Here is a 20,634-nt window from a genome sequence, read left to right as displayed (position 1 = left end):
GCTCATTCTTCAGAACAAAGGGTAAATCCCATAACTTACACTGGCCCAACTTAGAAACAGAATCAAAACACAGATTAGACCTGAATGTGGCTTCTAGTTCACAGGAAGAGGAAGTAGCAAGCAGCACAATGCTGATCTCATTGTGACATCATCAAGATGCACCTGGAAGGTAGATATGCCACAAGTAAAAGACAAGCCGGGAGTTGAACTCACAACCTACAGATGATCGATATAGTGCTTTTACTCACTGACCTACACCTGTGTCTCTGGTTCCCCTGTCATAGCATACCTTAGTGATGTGCTAAAGTATACTCTACTTAGCTATCATATCACAGACAGTTGAGGCAAAAGACTGGTAGCTCAATGGTGTAAAGCACCGTTGTCACGGATGCAACACCCATATTCTTAAGTATGGTTCAATAAATGTAATACAGAGTCAAAATTATGCTGTTTATTTTATCAAACCCAAGCTCAACTTTGTAATGTATTGTGTATAGTCTCGCTAATGTGTTTGTGATGAAAATGAGATGCGATAGGTGTATATCCTATATAATAAAACCCTAGCCGCGCATGCGCACATACCTGCGTGCTTCTGTGATCTCTGCTATGTGATCAGTAGGTCTGTGGCCAGCAGGAGTGCAGATGCAGCAGCCAGGCGACTCCCCCCTCCCGCCCTCACTCACCACCAAAACCACCACCGCCAAAGCCTCCTCCTTCTGCCCAGCCGGGAGGAGGGCTCCGAGTCGCTGAAGACTGTCCCAGATCAGCTTACACAGTCCCTCAAAAATTAACCTTTTCATCTGAGGCGCGAGGCTGCGGTGACCTTCCTCTCCCAGCTCAGTAAGGTTTCATCTTAAGAAATTCAAATGCATTGTTGAAAATGCAAGTGACTATTCTCTGTCATCCTAGACACCCCTGCAACACCCCAACAACACACTCCTGCAGCATAATCAAGTAAAAGTTATAATCAAGTAAAAGACAAGCCGGGAGTTGAACTCACAACCTATGGATGATTGGTACAGCGCGTTTACTCACTGAGCTACCGAGCTACTTAACTGCAGCCCTAACCCTAACCATAAAGTAGTATCTGACGTCATAGAAGCCATTAGAATTTTGAAATCTGTTTGCACGTTCATTGGGTGTGCATAGATCAAATACACCTGTAGATACTTGCAATGATTACCCCTTGTCAAAGCTTGTACCTAAACCCATTTCTGGAGACTCCCATTCCCAAATCCCCAACATAGCTCAGTGCTTAAAAGCACTGCATGTATCTTCCAAAGGTCAGGGGTTCAAGTCCTGATTAAGGTTACCAAAGACATAATATTCTTTTTATTTTCCACCCACCCAAACATGCATAGCTAAGCTAAAATATGTGAACCTCCTACTTCCCAATCTTCATTTATTTCATTTATAATTTGTCATTGTGTTTTGGGGAGGTGAAGTTTCATTAGGTTTACATGGTAAGCTTCTAAGCGTTCTGCTGTACTTTTTTGTATAACAGTGATATCGGCGTGGTTTATGATGTAATCAACAGTGTTGATGTAGCGCGGAGCGACCGCTGCAAGCACGCCCAAGCGGCACAAACATGTCATCACGTTTTTTTGCGTTGTGACGTCATAGAATCGCTCGTTCTTCATACGCAGTTATTTCTCCTAAAATGGCTGCCAGGAGACAGCCAAACTTTTCCACTCAGGACTCCAGGCTGCTGGCCAGGCTGTTTCTCTCCCGGGAGCACCACTATTTTGTAGTGCCTGGCCATCGCAGGTCATACCTGCAATTCAGGGACTCATGGACCCGCCTGACCCGGCGGTACAATCGTAGAGCCTCCTGTCCCAGGGAAGTAAGTATTCCATGTCAGGCACTCACAATTAATCATGTAAAAAGTAATTATGATGGAAACCTGTCTCGATCAAATCGGTCATGTTTTTTGTGATTCCTTTTTAAAACTACATTTGTGCATAATAAATCTTTTACATTGAATACTGAAATTAAAGCACATCCCAAAGGAGCAGTAGTAGGATTTCAAATGACAAATTCAGCTCCTAGAAGGCATCTATTCCATTCACAACATGCACACAACTAATTTTTGGGTCACAAGCTTCGGATTTGTAATAGAAACATCTTGAAATCAACTTTGCCAAACGAAAACAAATATATTAAAGTGCTGCTATGTCATTTCAAATACCTTCAACTTTCCTGTATCAATCTGCTGGTCTAGGGAGATAGTGGCATGACGTTTAAAGTGACAGCGTCAGTACCCTGACGTCAGGGGTTTCAAGCCACGCTGCTCCTTCTGATCAAACTATTTTATTGCCCCTGCTGCATGATTGTAAGCTCACCAGGACATGCTGTAATATGGGGCAGTGCTGATAGGCTACAGCCTCAGCACCCTGGGGTTGTGAGTTCAATCCCACACTCCTCCTTGTGATGCTGGCCATGTCACCTCACCCCCCCCCCCCCCCCCCACTGTCCCAGGTACAGTAGAGAGATAGCGATGCCTCCAGCACAGAAAGAGGAAAATGCTGGAGTACGTGAATACATTCATGTAAAACATGTGGCAGAAGGGGGTGGAGGCAGGCAGCAAAGCGGATAGGGGCTCTTGGAGGGCAGCGTACTCCATTTTTATGTGCTTATAGAGGTCAATACTTAAGTAAACATGTTATTCCACAGTGCTAGATGGCACTCATCATATCCCTCCCTCTCTGTTCTTTCTCTCTCTCTCTATTATCCAGGTTGAGGATCTCAGGAAAAGGGGGCGGCTGCTGAGGCGCCAGGAGCGGGCCTTCCTTGAGGGGGTGAGGGAGGAATTGCGCGCTGAAGCCGGTGAGTAATGAGTCCAGCGTTTGTTTCTTTGTGATCAGCCTCCCAGAATAAATAGATGAAAATGCTTGAGTAGCTGTAAACCATTCTTAATCATAAAATCTGCAGTAAAGCTGCTATTGTGATATCATGCCACAATGGCGTTATGGTGTTCTACTTGCCTCACTTACTTATGCTACATTTTGATGTTTACAGTGGAGTAGGTGCTTTGCATCCTGTTATTAGCATTTGAAGAAAATAACGTAGTAAAGAATGTCATGTTCAAAAGTGTTGTGGACATATCTGACTGTATCCTATTTCTCTCTTGTCAAGCAGCAGCGCAGGCACCCCCTCAGGAGGTGGCACCCATGACCCCACCCTGGGCCCCGGAGGTGAGGGAGGGGGCTCCGCCCTGGTCATCGGCGGAGGAGGAGGAGGAGGAGGGGGAAGAAGAGGAAGATTCCCCGTGGCAGCTTGCTGAGCCACCCACACCGCCTGCCCCACCACTGCCCCCTGGACCTCCACCGCCTGCTCCACCACTGCCCCCTGGACTGCCTGCCCCACCACTGCCCCCTGGACCCCCACCGCCTGCCCCACCACTACCTCCAGGACCCCCACCACCATTCCCTGTTGGACCTTCCCCTTCCCCCACCCATAGCCCTTCCCCTCACTCTCCTGCCCTTCCTGTTCCTGAACCCATACCACCCCCTTTCCTTGCTGTTCCCCCCCAGGAGCAGCCCGACCAGCCTCAGGAGGGGGCGGTTAGGGAGATGGAACCCTACTCTGCCCTCTTGGAGGAGGTGCAGGTATTGAGAGGGTGTGTGGAGAGGATGGAACATGCCCTCTTGCAGCTGGTAGCCGAAAGAGGGCATGGTGCCAGCAGCCATACACCCTCTCAATGACTGCACCTCTTCCGCCCCCCTCACCTGAGGTAGCTCAAGCTGCTCTTGGGGGGCACCCACCCTCTTTCCCTGTGTTATGTGTATGTAAATAGTTCTTTTAAAAAAAGTTTTACGTTTTAAAAAGTTTTATATTTTAATAAAAAAATTGTTTATAGTTTAAACTTTCCTGTGTGGTTTTAACCTTGTAGCATCAGCAGTTTACTGGACAGAGTCCAAGGTAGATAGGGGTTCAGGAGGGACTGCTGAATGGGCCCTTTTCAATATAACAAAAAGGTGACTTATAGAAAGTTTGACAATCTTTATTGGGGTCTGTCATTCATTCTATTACCTGCTAGCCACTCTGATGTCAAATCATTGCAGAATCTAGGAAAAAAGCAAGTGAATGCAAGGGTATATGCAACTGTAGGTAGATGACGACATCTCAGCTATGATGTGCAAAGTAAGCCAGTCCCTGTTCCAAAGTAAATGGCTACATAAGGAAGAGAATATAAGTCACTGTGGTAGATTTGTTATTAAGGAATAGGGTTACTGCTAGTAAGAGTTGGCTCCACATCAGGAGAATCCAAATGAGACATGTGGGTTTTTCTTCCTTTCACGGAAGGTGATGGAAGTAAAGGCCAGATACCTCAATCTATCCTCCTGGTTCTTGAGCTGCACTATTTTGGTTAAGCAGGTGTGGAAACCACAAAGATGCTCACAGCTGCACTGCTCTCAGTAATACAAAACTCCATCTGAAAATACTGCAGGAAAAACTACAGTTGCCTGTCTAGACACCTGAAAACAGAAAAGAGGAGAAGCTGGTTTACACAAGGTTCACAAACAGGGGGTTCAACCCCCAAGGTCCATATCTGTCCTTCCTTCCCTGAAGCAATGTGTTAACCTCATTTATGTTGAGCTGCTTAGATGTCACCATGGTATAGTTGTTAAAGCAATAGCCTTAACTCGCTGATGGTGTGGGTTAATATCACCTGTAATCCTCCACTGCTACTGTTTAGAACTCATGTGAGGGAATAGACTAACTGAAAACAAAGTTTGTATGCATATAACAGCAGGAATGCGTGCCATGGTGTTCTATGAGGCCAACATTATCAATTTACTATTGTTCCTGAAAGTCATCAAGGATACCTGTGTGAAGAGAACAATAGAAGTGTGAAACATTTATTTCACTCATCAGAAGAGTGACTCAAGTGAAGAATAGTAGAGTAAGCAAATAAAGGTTACCATATATCATTCTCACCTACAACTGTTTGGCTAGGTGCAAGCTGGTGTGCTGAGCTGCTCGTCTGGTCTCTCTCTGGCAAACACATAGGTGATGAGCAGAGTTAACCTGAAATGAAGAATAGAGAGAAACTGTTAACAAAGACCTATGTCTCCAAAATTAAACACTGAAGTTGTGGCAGAACACACACCTAGAAGTAACAGAGCTGCTAACATACCTTTAGACTCCTTATTAAAAATGGCAGCCATTAGGCACTCATTAGGAGTTTTCCACCTGAACCATGTACACTGATTGGATGTCCACTGAATGTAAGTGTTTCCCCCTCCCCCAACACACCCGACCTATTTTTATCAATGAGTTAGTACACAGAACCATTCCTCACCTGATTTTAACTTGCCTGTAATTTGATTCTACAAAGAATTAACTTTAGCTCTATGAGTAAACCCTCTCAGATGTGTGAACACATCCATTTTACTTACATATCCATTTTTCTACCAGCAAAATTTCTACCAGCATGGTCTTTATCAGTCTTCTCAGTCATTTTTGTCAGCCCTGTGGAATGGAGAGTAGGAGATATCAGAAATTAAATAACTATTATAAACAATAGCACACAATGAAAGCCCATAAAGAGAAGTCAGTTTTTCTGGTTGGTTTCTTTAGTTCTATCATAAGGACACCTAAGTAGCTTACAAAATATCATTCTCACCTGGACTTACTATCTGAGCTGCTTCTAGAAAAGATAAAACAACATATAAGAATGACATGTAGCTTGTTAATGGCTCTGTGGAATAGAGAGAAATGGGAGGCAGAGATAGGAAAAAAAATGTAAAAGACTAAGACAGAGTAAAGTCTCAAACATCTGCATAAGCAATAGGACAGAATAGAAAGGAAACACTACTCACCTGGACCTTCTTATACCCATGCACGCCTATGTAGCGTCTGACGTCAGTAGGGCGGGAAAAATTTCCCAATGCTTATTGGGCGCCGTTCGGGCGTGGTTGCTTATCCCGCTTCCTAACCACGCCCATCACACCTCATTGGCTGTCCTATGGGGGTGTGTTTGAACATGTTCTACAAGTAGCCTGAAAAGATGGCTTCACCTTACAACATGGCTCCAAAACGGAAATTGAATTTCTTGCATGGAGAGTTGCAGATATGGAAAATGGAGGTGGGGCAGACCATGACATTATGAAAGCAGGGAGAGTGGTGGGTGTGGGCATCTGTGTGTAACCTGACCTGGCCCCTTCTTTTCCCTAACAATTTATTCCCCTCCACACTTAATACAAAACCTAAGTCCTCAACAATCCCTCACACCAACACCCAGAAAAATCCATAAACTAAAGAAATACAGAAAATGGGGGTGGGGAGGAGTGTCAAAGGTAGAAGGAAGTATAAAGGAGAACAGGCAAGTCATAGCACAAAGTTTCATCATTGAGGAAACGGAACACCACAAACACCAACTCACATGAGGGGGTCTTACATAGGAAAAATGGCTGTGCCAAAGCTTTCTATATACTAAAGCACGCCTAATTAGCATCTGACGTCATAGGAACCGTTAGGATTCAAATTTAATTGGATGTCGTTTTGCAATATACAGCTGTAGTGACGTTGTAGTCATTTCCTTCACATCTCTAAGCTTTGATACGAAGCTCTGTGTTCTAAACAAAGTTACCTCTATAGCTCTATGCCTTAAGGCATTGCTTTTCATCTTCCATACATCAGGGGGTTCAAGTCTTGAGTAAGGTTAGCAAATAGGTTATATTCATTTCTCAGCAAGGACACCTGGTAACTCTTTAGCCTTGCCTTTACATATCAATATTTTGCTTCAGCTTTTATTATGTGCAGCCCATTGTCTAATATTTAATGCAACCTGTTCTCTCTCATGCTGAACACCCTCCCCCACCAAAAACATCCCCCCCTAACTGGATAATTCTTCAACACCTGTCCAAGCCCTCTGAAGTTTGATTTAACTCATAGCTGTTGGCCAATGCCTATATTGCATCAAAAGAAACACATTCCTACTAGAATGGCTTGTAGTTAGGAGTAAATGAAAGTATCTCATGCACCTGTGGCTGCAGAATGCTGAGGAGAAACAGCAAATTCCACCACTTCTGAGAACTGTTAGGATGCAAGGAAACAAAAGTGAACAACAAACTTGATGAGAGCACATTAACCAGGCGATCCACAAATGTCATCTTGCTGTCAGAGGAAAGGTTTCCTCTCATCACTGCTTAGGATGTCCGAGCCATGGTAAGTTGAAAATAGGTTTGCCTGGAAAGGGAAATGTGCACCTTACAAATGGCAAAGTCCACCATGTAGACCCTGTTATAAGAACTAATAGGAAAAAACTAGGACCTTATTAAAATGAGCAAAGGTGGGAGTCAAACCGGGGAGTTTCAGAGGTCAGAGCTCGGAACAGGAGCATTACCGTGTTGACCTAGTAATGCTTTCTTATGCTTATAGCAGTTTGGTGAGACAAAACACTGCAGTTGTATATTATTGTTTCTTCACCATTTCAGAAATGTATACTTTACCATGATAAAAACTAACAAAGTATGCCATGTTTAAAAGGAGAAATATAAGATGAGTTGAACTCAAATTCTTAGCATGGAAGGGGGAAAAGTTTATTTTTCTGCTACACAGCAAAGTTGTACAGTAATGTTATATTCAACTCCTATAAGAAGTGGAAAGCATCATCAAAGTGCACCTGGAAGGTAGATATGCCACAAGTAAAATACAGGCTGGGATTTGAACCCTCAAAGCCCGGAAGATTGGTAGAGAGTGCCTTTCCTCACTGAGATACAGCTCCAATGCCTCTGGCTCCCTTGTCATATCATATCTTAGTGAAGTGCTAAGGGAAAAGGAGTTTAGCTATAATGTCATAGTAGGCTGAGACAAAAGAGTGGTAGCTCAATGATTAAAAGCGCTGCTTTCACTGAGCCCCAAACCCATATTCCAAAGTGTGCTTGAATGCATGTGAGGTGAAGCTCCATTTTTCTTACACGTTAATCTTCATTCTAACCACTGTACTAATGCATATATGACTGTAAGTAATCTGTTCCGTTTAGGCGTCATACCGGAAAAGTGGTGTTTTTTTTGCCCTTACCGATCAGCGTCATTTGTGCTGCAATTCTTTAATACATAGTTGATATTTGTTTTCTACTTGAAAACCTTCCAAATCTTTAGGCATTCCTTTGCTTAAACTTATTTGAGTTCATCCTGATATGATAGCTAATGAGCATAGACAGCTCAGTCAAGTATGATATGAACGGGTGGTGAGATGGACCTTAGTAGAAGCAGCTGTAGCTCTATGTGTTAGGCGCCAGCCTGTGCTCCTAACATCCAGAGGTTGTGAGTTCTACACCCAGCACATCTTTTAATTGTGGCATACTACTTTGAAGGTGCAGATTGATGAGGTCACAATGAGGTCAGTTTTGTGCAACTGAAGACCTCCATTTTGCAATGAGAGAAGCTTGAATGTTAAGGTGTGTATCTGTTTATTCTCTTTTTAAGTGCTGATAATGTGTGCTGTTTTTTCTTTGCTTTCAAAAGAGAGCCGATTGCAGTGCTGTTTGTTGAGAAAAAAAAGGGGGTTGTAAAAGCCATGTGTAAATTATATTATTGTTTGGGCAGAAATGTGGTTTGTTATCCATGCAATATAATGTGTTCCATTGTTATGGTGTCATTATATTTATTAGGACAGAGAAAAGATGAAAATTACCTATTCAAACTCACTATTGGAATTATTGATGAAAAAACACAGCGGACGTCTGCCTCGCGTCTAACAAAGAGCCGCAATTACGATAGTTGAAATGGCATTGAAATCCAAGTTAGACCAGGGTTTCTTACGTCTACATAATACACAATATTTAGACGCAGTTTCTCGCTCAGGTAGCGCTCATCTAGCGTCCCCATTTGGCACGCCCACGGAACGCCCACGTCCAGAGCTGGAGACGGGACTATGCTTTCTATAGACGTCAGTCCGTCAACTACATCTTAGGGACGTCTATGTGTCGTTTATTTCCCAATTAACATTAATTAAGACCCTTAACTCCGTAATTATTCACTTACATCGGAAGCCTAAAGCACGCCTAAAATAAACGCAGTAATAGAGAATTTACCCCCTAGTGCCCTTTGATGAACTTCCTCCTAATTGCCACGAATTTGATTTGGGCAGAGATAAGGCTGCACGTAACTCTAAATCCTCTTGTGCACAACCCAAAAGGGGGTGTGGCCATTGGAGGGGCATGAATGGGTCAGGAGCATTCCAAAGAATTGTGCTCAGTGCTATAGAATTTGGTGATGCACACCAAAGCTATGTTCCAGTATTTACCCCAGGTTTCAGCTGATGTCAGTTCTCACACTCAAATTGGGTACAAGAATACCTGATGAGCATTATTCTATAAAGGCCGCTCATCTCGGAGCACCCTTTGCAGAATATTTATTTATTTACTAGTGTTTAAGCCTGTAACATTAACGGGTGCTAGAGTAGATGTCTATCTGTTTGTTTGTTTTTTCTTTGTCTCTCTCTCCTTGGACGCTGTCTGTCATGTATTTCTCTGTTGCGCCATGACTGCCTGTCTCTCCGTGGCCCCTTCCTATGTCCTTAGTGCCCCCAGTGCCGCTTTCCTATGTCCTTAGTACCCCTTTCTACGTCCTTAGTGCCCCCAGTGCCTCCGTCCCGTGTCCTTAGTGCCCTCAGTTCCCCTTCCTATGTCCTTAGTGCCCTCTGTTCCTCCTTCCTATGTCCCCCTCACTGCCTTCCAGACTTTGTCCCACCCCATCCCCCGAAGCCAGCCTGCCTGCCTTCCTCCCATCCCCCTATGCAGTAGAACCCTTGAGCAGCATCTTTCCATTTCTACCCCCATCCCCTCGTACAGTAGAACCCAGCATTTTTCTATCCCTCCCTCCCCTCCCCTGTGCAGTAGAACCATTGAGCAGCATATTTCCATCTCCTCCCCCCCCCCGCCACTACCGCCACCGTGCAGCAGACCCCACTGGCCCTCCCATTCGAACCTCCCACCACGAGAGCCTCTAAACACGCTGCTTCGCGGCCTTCTACTGCCCCTGATTTCCTCTGCCACATCTCTGTCTCAATATCAGGGGCGCAGCAGAGGAAATCACGGGCAGTAGAAGGCTGCAAAACAGCGTGCTTAGAATACTGCAGACGCTGCTGGAGTCGGGAGGTTTGTGGTCATCTTGTAGTGGATGGAGGGTCAACGGGGGTGCCGAGGAGGGGTGTGCCAGGGGGAGCAACGACGACGACCTGCCTTACAGTGAGTGAGGGGGGAGTTGAAGTGCGCATGCGCACTCTGCCGGCCACGGACCTACTGATCATGGATCACGCAGGTAACAGTGTGTATGCGCACTTAGCATTTTATTATAGTAGATAAAAAAAAATTTTATACCGCATATAACTATGCGGTTTCCATATCACATACATAAAATCTTGTTTCCCTGCGATTATCACATATAACATAGACATCATTAATCGTCCCTGTTATAAACAGGAATAGAGCACAAATTCAATCAATTCAGAAATACAATCAAACTTTAAATCATACATTGCTGTCAAGAGTTCTAAAAGGCAGTTATCAACTGAAATATCTCTTAGCATAAGAAGGCATTGGCAAATAGAGTTTTCACATTTTCTTAAAATTCATCCTCCCCACACAAAACTATAGGATACCAGGCAAGGCATTGCATAGTTGTACACCAGCCACAGATATCACTGATGCTCCGATCCTAGCATACATAGTCGACATTCTACCCTCCAAACTTAATTTCATCTCATTTACATCTCTAAGCTCTCTTCTCGGTTTATAGATCTCAAAGAATTCTTGTAAGATCTTTGGGAATAGTGCTGAGTGCTGATTTTTTCCTAGCTTCTGTTTGCTTTTACACTATTCGCTGAATCCAATCTTAAGTGGATTGGCAGTTGGTTAAAAAGAATGTTTGCTAATTAACCCTCTCTTCCCCCTTTTATGAAGCCGTGTTAGGCTTTTTTATCACTGGTCGCAGCGGTATTAGCTCAGACACTCTTAGAATTCCTATGAGAGTCGGAGCTAATATCGCTTTAGCCAGCGATAAAAAAAGCCTAACAAAGCCTTTATATAAAAGAGGGTGGAATAAGATCAGAGTTTTAAAATAGCTCATATTTTTACTAATAACCTTGCTTGTTAACCACCAGTTAATATGAAATAATGAAATTTGATAAGAGCTTATACTTATAGATCAGCAGTGCAAATTCCGTTTCTCTCTAGGCATATTATTAGTACTGTAGCAGCTACACATTTTCTTGTACTTGGGGCTCTTTTTATTAAGCTGCAGTAAGTGCTAGCATGCATTTACCACAACTTCAAAGGTCTTACTGCGGGAAGTGCTGAGGTAAACTCCCAATGCACATGCACTAAAAAATATTTCTGAATTTTCTTGGAGGGGTTGTGTCTGGGAGAAGCAGCAGTAAGGGCTCACATACAAAGTTTTATTAATGGTAGGGTAGCCATATTTTGGGTTGCAAATCTCTGGACACATGGCCCTGCCCTGTTCTGCCTCTAGCCCCACCCTGTTCCACCCCCACCCCACCTTGTTTTACTCCCAGCCCATCTAGTTCTGCCTCCAGCCCCCACATAGCCTCCTCTCTTCCCTAAAGAGCTCCGGCCACATCCGGAGGGCCTGAAGCATGCACAGATGTGTGTGACATCTACGCATGCTCAGAGGCCCTCCAGATGCTGCCAGAGAAAACCCAAACCAATTGCCAGGTTTTGGAAAGTCCATCCGGGCACCTGGTTAGTCCTCTAAAAACAGGAAATGTCCGGCTTTTCCCGGCTGCCTGGTAACCCTAGTTAATGGCTGTGTACTACTGGCAACATTAACGCATTGCCATTAATTGGAAAAATGGAAAATCAGCCATTTTCTAGCTCTGATAAAAATGGCCTTAGCATGCAGAAAGACCCATGTAAGGGCATGCTAAGACCACTTTTTACTAGGAACCCTTAGTACTTTGACAATTATAGCTTCCAATGGTAACATATTCACTAATTACAGCTGTCGCTTTTTTATCAATTGATAATTAAGATTACTGTTATAAAACCAAGGGCTCCTTTTAATAAGCTGCGATAGCGGTTTTAGCACGTGCTAGATGCTAACGCCAGCATTGAGCTGGCGTTAGTTCTAGCCATGTAGTGTGGGTTTAGCACGCGCGGCAATTCAGCGCACGCTAAAAACGCTATTGCAGCTTAGTAAAAGGAGCCCCAAGTATGGTGATATAATACTCATTCTTTAGATTTTTCGCTTTTACATCTCCTTACCTTTGTGTTAATGTCAAAACAAGTGAATCCCAGAGCAAAGTCCACAGTAAAGCACAACATTTCTCCTTGACAGTTGCACATATATGTCTTGGACTATAAAAAAGAGAGATGTAATTTTTAAATATAATATTTCTGTCAAAAATGCACTTCCTAGACTGGAATACTCTTCTCCTTTCCTGATTTGTTTTTCTCACTTGAAGAGTTTATTTTTTGTGTATTTTTATTTATAGTTTGACTTTTTGCCCTAGATTCACATACCATCATGATCAGTCAGTCTTCCACTGTGCTGTTAGCAGCGGGATGTTTCTGCATGAAATATATAAACTCGCAGGAGTTACCTATTGTACATCACTAAAATAGCATATTTGATTGCCACAAAGTGATGGAGAACCTAAGATTGTACTAGAGGAACATTATGAATAGTTTCTGGACTTTATCCCCACCTTTTAAATCACTTCCTTCCTCTTTAACTTTCCTTCTCACTAGGCTTGACATTGGATTTCAAAACAGTTTCAACTGCTAAATGGCTAAATTCCTTATCATGGCTTAGGTGTACAACTGTTTTGAAATTGCTTTTATGTTCAGAGAGTTAAGAGAAGATGTTACCGCAATGACATACCAAACTCATAACATCACCAACCCCATGCTGTATGAGGTCTTGTCCTGTCATATCGTATTAAGTATTGCCATGCTTTTGAGTGCTATCATACTCCCCTATGAATTATCCTATCATGTCATGATCTAAAATGTACTGGCATGCTCTATATTATAATACCCTGTTATGTTTTATTATGTATGCAAACTTGTAACCCATTCTGAGATCTTCTGGAAAGATGGGATGTAAATCCAAATAAATAAATAAATGTATGTATGCTGTATATGTATGTACTGTTCCAGCTTACTGGATAATTAAATTAGTTTTCTTGCAGATGTTGCTGATAAGGTATCTGGATGCTAACTCAAAGGCATATTTTCACAATAAGGGGTATATAAAAAAAACTAAGGCTGCAATTATAATTCAGACATACAAGAGAAACATAGCAAAAACAAAATAAAAATGTATTGGACCCAGTATAATGAAAGTTAACATACTAAAGAAGGCGGGGCTATCAACATGGCTACTGTTAAGATGTTATTTCACTGTTAACCCCAGTTATTAAGAACTAGGAGTCTCATTTGCAAAACAGAAAGACATCCAAAAAAACAGCATAAAGTGGCACTTGGACGTTTTTCTCGCTAAAACATCCAGGACGCCATTTTCAAAACAGACTTTCTAGACGTTCTACTAGGCTTTTTGTCTGCAGAGTTTCTAAATCTAAAGGGGGCATGTTGTAGGTGTGTTATGGGTGGGATTTGTGTGGGCTTAGCACTTGGATGTTTTGCAGTGGTAATCAAAGTTTTTACAAAACATCCAGAGCAGAATTTGGACGTTTGGGGCTAGACCTATTTTAAAAATGAATAAGTGACAAAAAGGTACCCAAACTGACCAAATGACCACTGGCGGGATTAAGGCATGACCCCCTTACTCCCCCAGTGGTCATTGACTCCCTCCCACCACTCAAAGATGTGAAAGAAACAATAAATTCCAGTCTGTATTACAGAGTCAGATGGCTACACAGGCACAATTTGCTTTTAAGCAATAGTACAAATAACCAGAACAAATTACTCAGGGTACCTGAAATTTCAGGAGCTAGTTTTTCATGCATACAGTATATGTCACATGCAGCAAAGACCATTTTTAACCTCTATGTAAACATATTGAGAAGAAGTAAAAAGTACATACCGTATATACTCGAATATAAGTCGATCCAAATATAAGTCGAGACCCCCGAGAATTTGCGGGAGCCATTGTCACTGTGCATCACCAGGCCAGGCCGCGCCCAAGCGGAAGTGGCCGAAAGAGCCCAGAGCCCACGGTGCTGACCGAGCGAATTATCAGTACTAATTGGAGTTGGTGGATCAAGTAAAAAACACCCAGTTTTGCTTCCAACACAAAATTATTTTATTCCCATAGGAACTTCAGCTTTCAAACCCACAATTTCATTCACAGTTCAAAAAGAAAAATAAACTTGTATTTCCCAGCTATAGTCCAAAAATGACTCTTCTCAGTATAATAGTCCATAGACTCCCAACCTACTTTCAAAATACTGTCACACAGTTGGATAGAGTCTCTTGCTGGCAATCATTTCTGGCAGCTTTAGACTGGACCCGCCTCTGAACTCTTTGGATGCAAAGCTCAGGGCAGAAGGGACCTCCTCCCACAATGACCATGTCTGTGGTCCCTCCCAACTAGCACCCACAATCCAGTCTATGGAAAAACCCCAAAAGGAAAAAGGTCTCCAAACTATTGCTAAGGCAGTGCTAATTGCCACAATCTAGAAACTTTGTGGTTCTTGCTCAAAAGGAATGCAAGGAACCCTCGCTAGGCTTTCAGTAACCTTTCTTTTGCCTTAAGGTAATGGAAACAGCCAGCCCATTAACTAGCACAACCAGTCGCAGCCTAACTATCTTTAAACCCCATTGGTTTCTATATCCCACTGGTCAGAAACACCATTTCCCTCTTTAAAGTCCATGGCTTCTTCTTGGTCTAAAAAGTCTTCACTATCTGAAGCTTCCCTCATGCATTCATCTAACAGTTCAGCTTCCATAAAGTTAGCTGGGGGTTAGGCTGAGATATGCTTCTGCGTGCTCTTGGAACTGGTCTCCTGTCTCCATTCTGTCTCCTCTCTAGTGTGGGTTGGTTCAGTGGTTGCCACCTCTCTGAGCACTGCTGCTGGTCCCTATAAGCATCAGGATAATGAGCAACAGGTGTGGCTTGTTCCTGACTAAATTGAAGACTAGAACGTTCCTGGTGTTGCCTGGAATTGTGTCCCCCATGGATATTAGGAGATGTGTGGTGCACCCTCCCCCTAGGAACAATATCCTGAGCACTGTTAGTTCCCCTTACCCATTGTTCTCCTTTCTCTAATTCCGGCGAAAACAAATAGGTACTTCTTTGCTCTTCACTGAACCTTCTCTACCAGGCTGTAGTTCTGGGCTGAGGTATTGGTGTGGGTAGTGTTTTATCTCTTTGGGAAAGTATTTTCCCGTGCCTAGCCCTAGGCATAGGCGTCTTTTCACTACCCTGCTCAGACGCAGGGCCTACCCTGTGACACCATTAAGGAAGCCACTTAGCACTGATAGCAGCGCCAAATCACGTGCCTGCTCGTACTTCTCAGCAGCTGAAGACACTCATGGCAGCCAGTTAGCAGTGGGATAGGAACTTGGAAAGTTCGCTCCTGCCTGCTGCACTTCCATGGGGGATTGGCAGTAGAGGTATGAGGCTAGGACAGGGAAGGGGTAGGGTGCAGAGCCTTGCGGTGGTGGTAGCTTGCAATAATTTTGGAAGGGGATGTATTGTCTCGAATATAAACCGGGACCCCCATTTTTGGGCCAATATTTTGACCCATAAATCCCGGTTTATATTTGAGTATATATGGTACTAGTACATGTTCCAGCCATGGTAAATGGGCTTCTCATGCCACTGGGGCTTACGCGCATTGAGAAGCTGAAAGCTATGCCGACAGTAGTTTCACTACCAGCAGGGCCTCCCAAGTAAGACAGATATCAGCGGAGATGTCATACTAACGATGTACCACTCATCTGGGCAGCAGCAGATGGGCAGTGTGGAAGGCACAGTATCATGTTTGATGCGACAATGGCAACAACATCGAATTTATACTAAGCAGAAGAAAGGCCCAGCAATCTACTTCTACTGTATATTCTTCCATGAAAACATGATGATTTTCTTCAAGTCGCTTGGTCTCGAACGCAAGTTGATAGCACCTAGTAAGTATGTGTGCTCCAAACCAGGGACTCTTTTACCAAACTGCGGTACTAAGAGGCCTTAACATGTATTTACCCAGGTCATTCCTGTGCACTAAGACCATTTTTTCCACATGGCAAAATGGCTGCATTTCTGCTTTTTTCTATTAATAGCCACACATTAATTTTCCCATTAGCGCATGGCTATTAGCATGCGAGCCCCTATCACCACCTATTTTGTAGATGGTATGATCTCATGTGCTAACCACGTGCTAATCGGTTAGTGCAAGGCAATGCAGCTGCACCAACTGATTAGCGTAGCTGATATCTATTTTATGCTCTCGAACCTGCCCCCAGTGCTAAAAATGAAAATCTATTTTTAGCGCATGGGAAGTGTGCGCTGGTGGCAAAATTACTACGGGATGCTTAAGCACACCCTACAGTAAGGTATTTTAAGCTGAGGAAAGCACACCTCAGTACTTACTGCAGCTTAGTAAAAAGACCCCCAAATGAGTTGAGAGCTGAAATTACAAGAATATCATATACTCAGAAAACCAAAGTGCTAAAATTATAATTACAAAGAATTGATTAGTTTAATTTGGTGTTGGATCATCGTCAATATGGGTTCTGTACTGCAAACAGTACTAAGACCCTCAGCAACTCTTGATAACTGCTGTTCTGAACCTGGGACAGATAATTTTTTGGTCAGAGTCTTCCTTGATATTACTGCAGCTTTTGATTTGGGCCAGCATGCTCTTCTTTAAAAAAACAACAACCCAAAATAACCCAAAACAGTTAGGTGCAGAGCCATCTGCAAGAGATTAGTTTAAGTCCTATTGAGGGAACAATGTGTAGTCATTGAGAAGTGCTTCTCTAAATGGTATAAAATGGCATGAGACCTCCCTCAGGACTCAGCCTTCTTGGATGTGCTTTTTTATACCTATTATGTGTCTTCTTTGCAGTTTTCTGAAAGCATTAAATGTCAACTTTTGGTTTTAAACAGATGAGATTGTGTTGTTTTTAGTGATAGAAACAGACATTCGGATTGCCCTGATGCACATGGCAGATTGTTTAAAATCTGTGTCTGTTTTCAGACTTTGTTTTTATTGAAAATCATTAGCATTCAATTAGCAAACATCAGAGCTAATAAGGGCTCTTATAAAGCAGAACAAAGAAAAAAAAATGCAAACAAAATGCACAGAATTATACAAGGCAATGCAGATAGAGCATCCACAGCATAACTTCATATTGATATTGTGAGATTTCTACCAGAATGCAAGTAAAATGTTGAGTTTTCACACCAACCTCTCCATGAACATCAGCATTCTTACAACTTAACCAGCAATATCTTGAATAATGTACCGCTGCAAACGGAGCCACATGCCTGATCCCTGATATTCTTCATATTTTTCAAAAAGTCTATGCCCAACCTTATGGTTGCTAACCATTCAGCTTTCTACCCCCAAAGCAGCAATCTGAAATCAAACAGCAATACCCAACAAACTCATACCCATCAAACCAACTTCCAAACCACTATCAACCCCTACCCCAGTCCCCCCATTATTTCCTTTTAACCCCTAACTCCCATCCAATCAAACCTATACAACTGCTCTAGAATCCACCTAAATCCACAATTGCTACATGAAAGAGTCAACTATTGCAACTATCAATAAAGTTTCTCCTGATTGACCCACGCTTGAGCTGGTGACATCTCTTCCTCACAACTCCTGTGTCTGCTTTTCTGCTTTTGTCGTAGAGGTCTCTCGGGCTTCTCTCCAGTGTCTACATGAAAGAACCAGCACCAGAAAATACCTCCTCCAAGACTTACCATACTTCCCTTTATCTCTATCCCTCTTCATCTAAGACATCTTGGTATAAAACTATACTGAACTGATGCTCACCTGCCATGCCTGTTTCACTACCGCCAAGACCTAGTTGACACTAGAGGAAATGTGTATGCACTTGTTCAATGACTCTCTTTTGTTAAAAGATCTTTTTATTTTTTATATTGGGACTAATTGCATACTAGTCTGTTATTGAGAAAGACATGGGAGAAGCCACTGCTTGTCCTGGATCGATAGCATGGAATATTGCTACCCCTTGGGTTTTGGCCAAGTACTAGCGACCTGGATTGGCCACCATGAGGAGGGGCTACTGGGCTTGATGAACCATTGGTCTGACCCAGTAAGGCTATTCTTATGTTCTTATGCTTTCTGCAATATGGAGTAAATCTTTGGCATTAAGCTTGCATTAAGAATTTTGTGCAATTAGAACTAGCACACAACTCTAATCCAAGCTTACTACATTGACCCTTCTACTTCAGCCATCAATTTTAGATTTCCTCTCCTATAAATGGAAGCATTTTCTTTAAAACTAACCTTAACTTCAGCTTCTACTTTATGATCCATTTTTTTCCAACTCTTAATATAAGTCAAGGTCATTCAATGTAGCATCGCTATCATTTCTTGTGATTTTGACTAGAACTAGCTTATTGTGTTAATGTAAGACACTAGCTATACAATTTCTGACACTCTTCCGAGACTTCTAATGATAAATTGATTTGGATAACCTTCAAAGCAAAAACTTCCATTTGTATAATAGAATAGCTGGACTAACAGGGCAAAGTGATGTGTTCTTTGGATACAAAATGCTTTACTTCTTTGGATATTGTAGCTGTATTAATAACCAAAATAGAGACATTGAAGAAAGTTGAACCAAAACTTAAATGGTGGGAGTACTAATTAGAAAACAATACTGGATAAATTAAGGGGTCCTTTTATCAAGTTGCGGTCCAGCGTTTTAGCGTGGGCTGGCAAGGTAAATGTTTCGACGGCCATTCGATTCCTATGAGCGTTGGAGCATTTACCTCGCCACCTTGCGCTAAAATGTTCTACTGCAGCTTGATAAATTAGATGTTTGGTAACAACCATAATCCTGACAAATTTTGTTGAGGAAGAAAGAAATTCTAGAATGTAACAGAAATTGTATTACTGCTATTTAGAAACTGTGGTGGTAATTCTCTAAATAGGCACCTCATTTTAAGTGCCATAATGAGGCACACACTGAGGCAAATTCTATAAGAGGCATCTAAGAATAGGCACCTAACTTACTCCTCTTTTTACTAAGCCATGGTCAATGAGCTCGATGGAGAAGGGTAAATAGTGGGCATGTGAGCACGGAGATTAAGTGCTGATTGCAGCCTAGGAAGCCCTGACGCAGCTTAGCGAAACGCTAGCTAGCCATCGTCTGTGTATGAAAGACACGCGGGCCTGATCCAGCATAGTGCTGGGAAAGATAAGTGTTTATTATAATAGTATTAGCAACATTTTATATTGGCACACAACCCGGACGCAGTCCGATTACATTAGCGGGAAGCGATTTAATGGTTGCTCCCGACACAGCTGTTCTTTAGGAGATTTAGAGTAGGGCTTCCAGCACAATTGCATGCAAACTACATAATCTAATGTTTTCTAAAAATATAAATTATTGAGATTTAAAATTGACTAATATAACTTATTGAAATATTTGAAAAGTAATTATTATTGAAAACATTTATTATTAGATTCAAACAGTTTTATTGATGCAAATATCATCAAATACAATAAAAACAGCATCAAAGGACATCAATAATGCATCAATTATTAATAAACATAATAAAAGACAAATTCCAATATCAATAAACCCCCACTTATCTATATGAGTTTGAACCTTTACCATCCCTTTTCACACCCACCCCTTCCCACCAATAGTACTCTCTACCCAATGATACTCTCTTTATTTGACTTAATAAAAAGCCCAATTAAGAAATTCAACTTAAAATCGCATTACAGCCCTTAGGATGCAAAACTTGCAAATAAATACAGCATCAAAGGACATCAATAATGCATCAATTATTAATATACATAATAAAAGACAAATTCCAATATCATTAAACCCCCACTTATCTAAATGAATTTGAACCTTTACCTTCCCTGTCCACACCCACCCCTTCTCACCCAATAGTACTCTCTACCCAATGATACTCTCTTCATTTGACTTAATAAAAAGCCCAATTAAGAGATCCAACTTAAAATCGCATTACGACCCTTAGGATGCAAATCTTGCAAATATGAATCCCAAATTTGTATAAATAGCATCTTTCGCTTTCTTACAATTCCTGCATCTCTAGCTTCCCAAATGGCCAACTGATGTAATCGTCCAATATTGTAATATACATTTTCTAGCCAAAAGACTCATTTTCCTACACAACGCCCTATTTGCTTTAGGTAAATGGCCAAGAGCTTCTGGCAAATCCAAAATAAAGAAAGAAGGAGAACAGCGCAATGATCTTCCAATTATTTTTTACATATAATTTATTATTCGCTTCCAAAAGTGCTGTGTTCCAATCTTAAAATTTCTCTTGCACCCCATAATCAATACTCCCTAGAATCTCTACCCGTCAGAGAATGGGCGGGACCGCTGGAAGAGGAAGCAGCGCAGACGCAGGGCTCACAGAAGGGCCGGGACCGCCAAGAGGAAGCAGCAAGACAATGGTAGGAGCTTCTACATGATGGGGGGGTCGGGAGGCTGTGGGGGTGCAAGCGGTCCTTCAGGGAGG

At 42.4% G+C, this 20,634-nt stretch overlaps 1 protein-coding gene across 1 annotated transcript in view; it reads right to left on the bottom strand.

The window, feature by feature from the left end:
* Nucleotides 1–20,634, bottom strand: part of SNTG2 (syntrophin gamma 2) — a 391,266-nt gene that overhangs the window by 53,491 nt on the left and 317,141 nt on the right. Inside the window, exon 16 of the mRNA XM_033937548.1 lies at nt 12,234–12,326. Within this exon, the coding sequence (XP_033793439.1) occupies nt 12,234–12,326 (93 nt within the window). The remainder of the gene's footprint in view (nt 1–12,233; nt 12,327–20,634) is intronic.

This window comes from Geotrypetes seraphini, chromosome 3, assembly GCF_902459505.1.
Source record: "Geotrypetes seraphini chromosome 3, aGeoSer1.1, whole genome shotgun sequence".
Taxonomy (NCBI): domain Eukaryota; kingdom Metazoa; phylum Chordata; class Amphibia; order Gymnophiona; family Dermophiidae; genus Geotrypetes; species Geotrypetes seraphini.
This window is presented reverse-complemented; position numbering and strand designations above follow the sequence as displayed.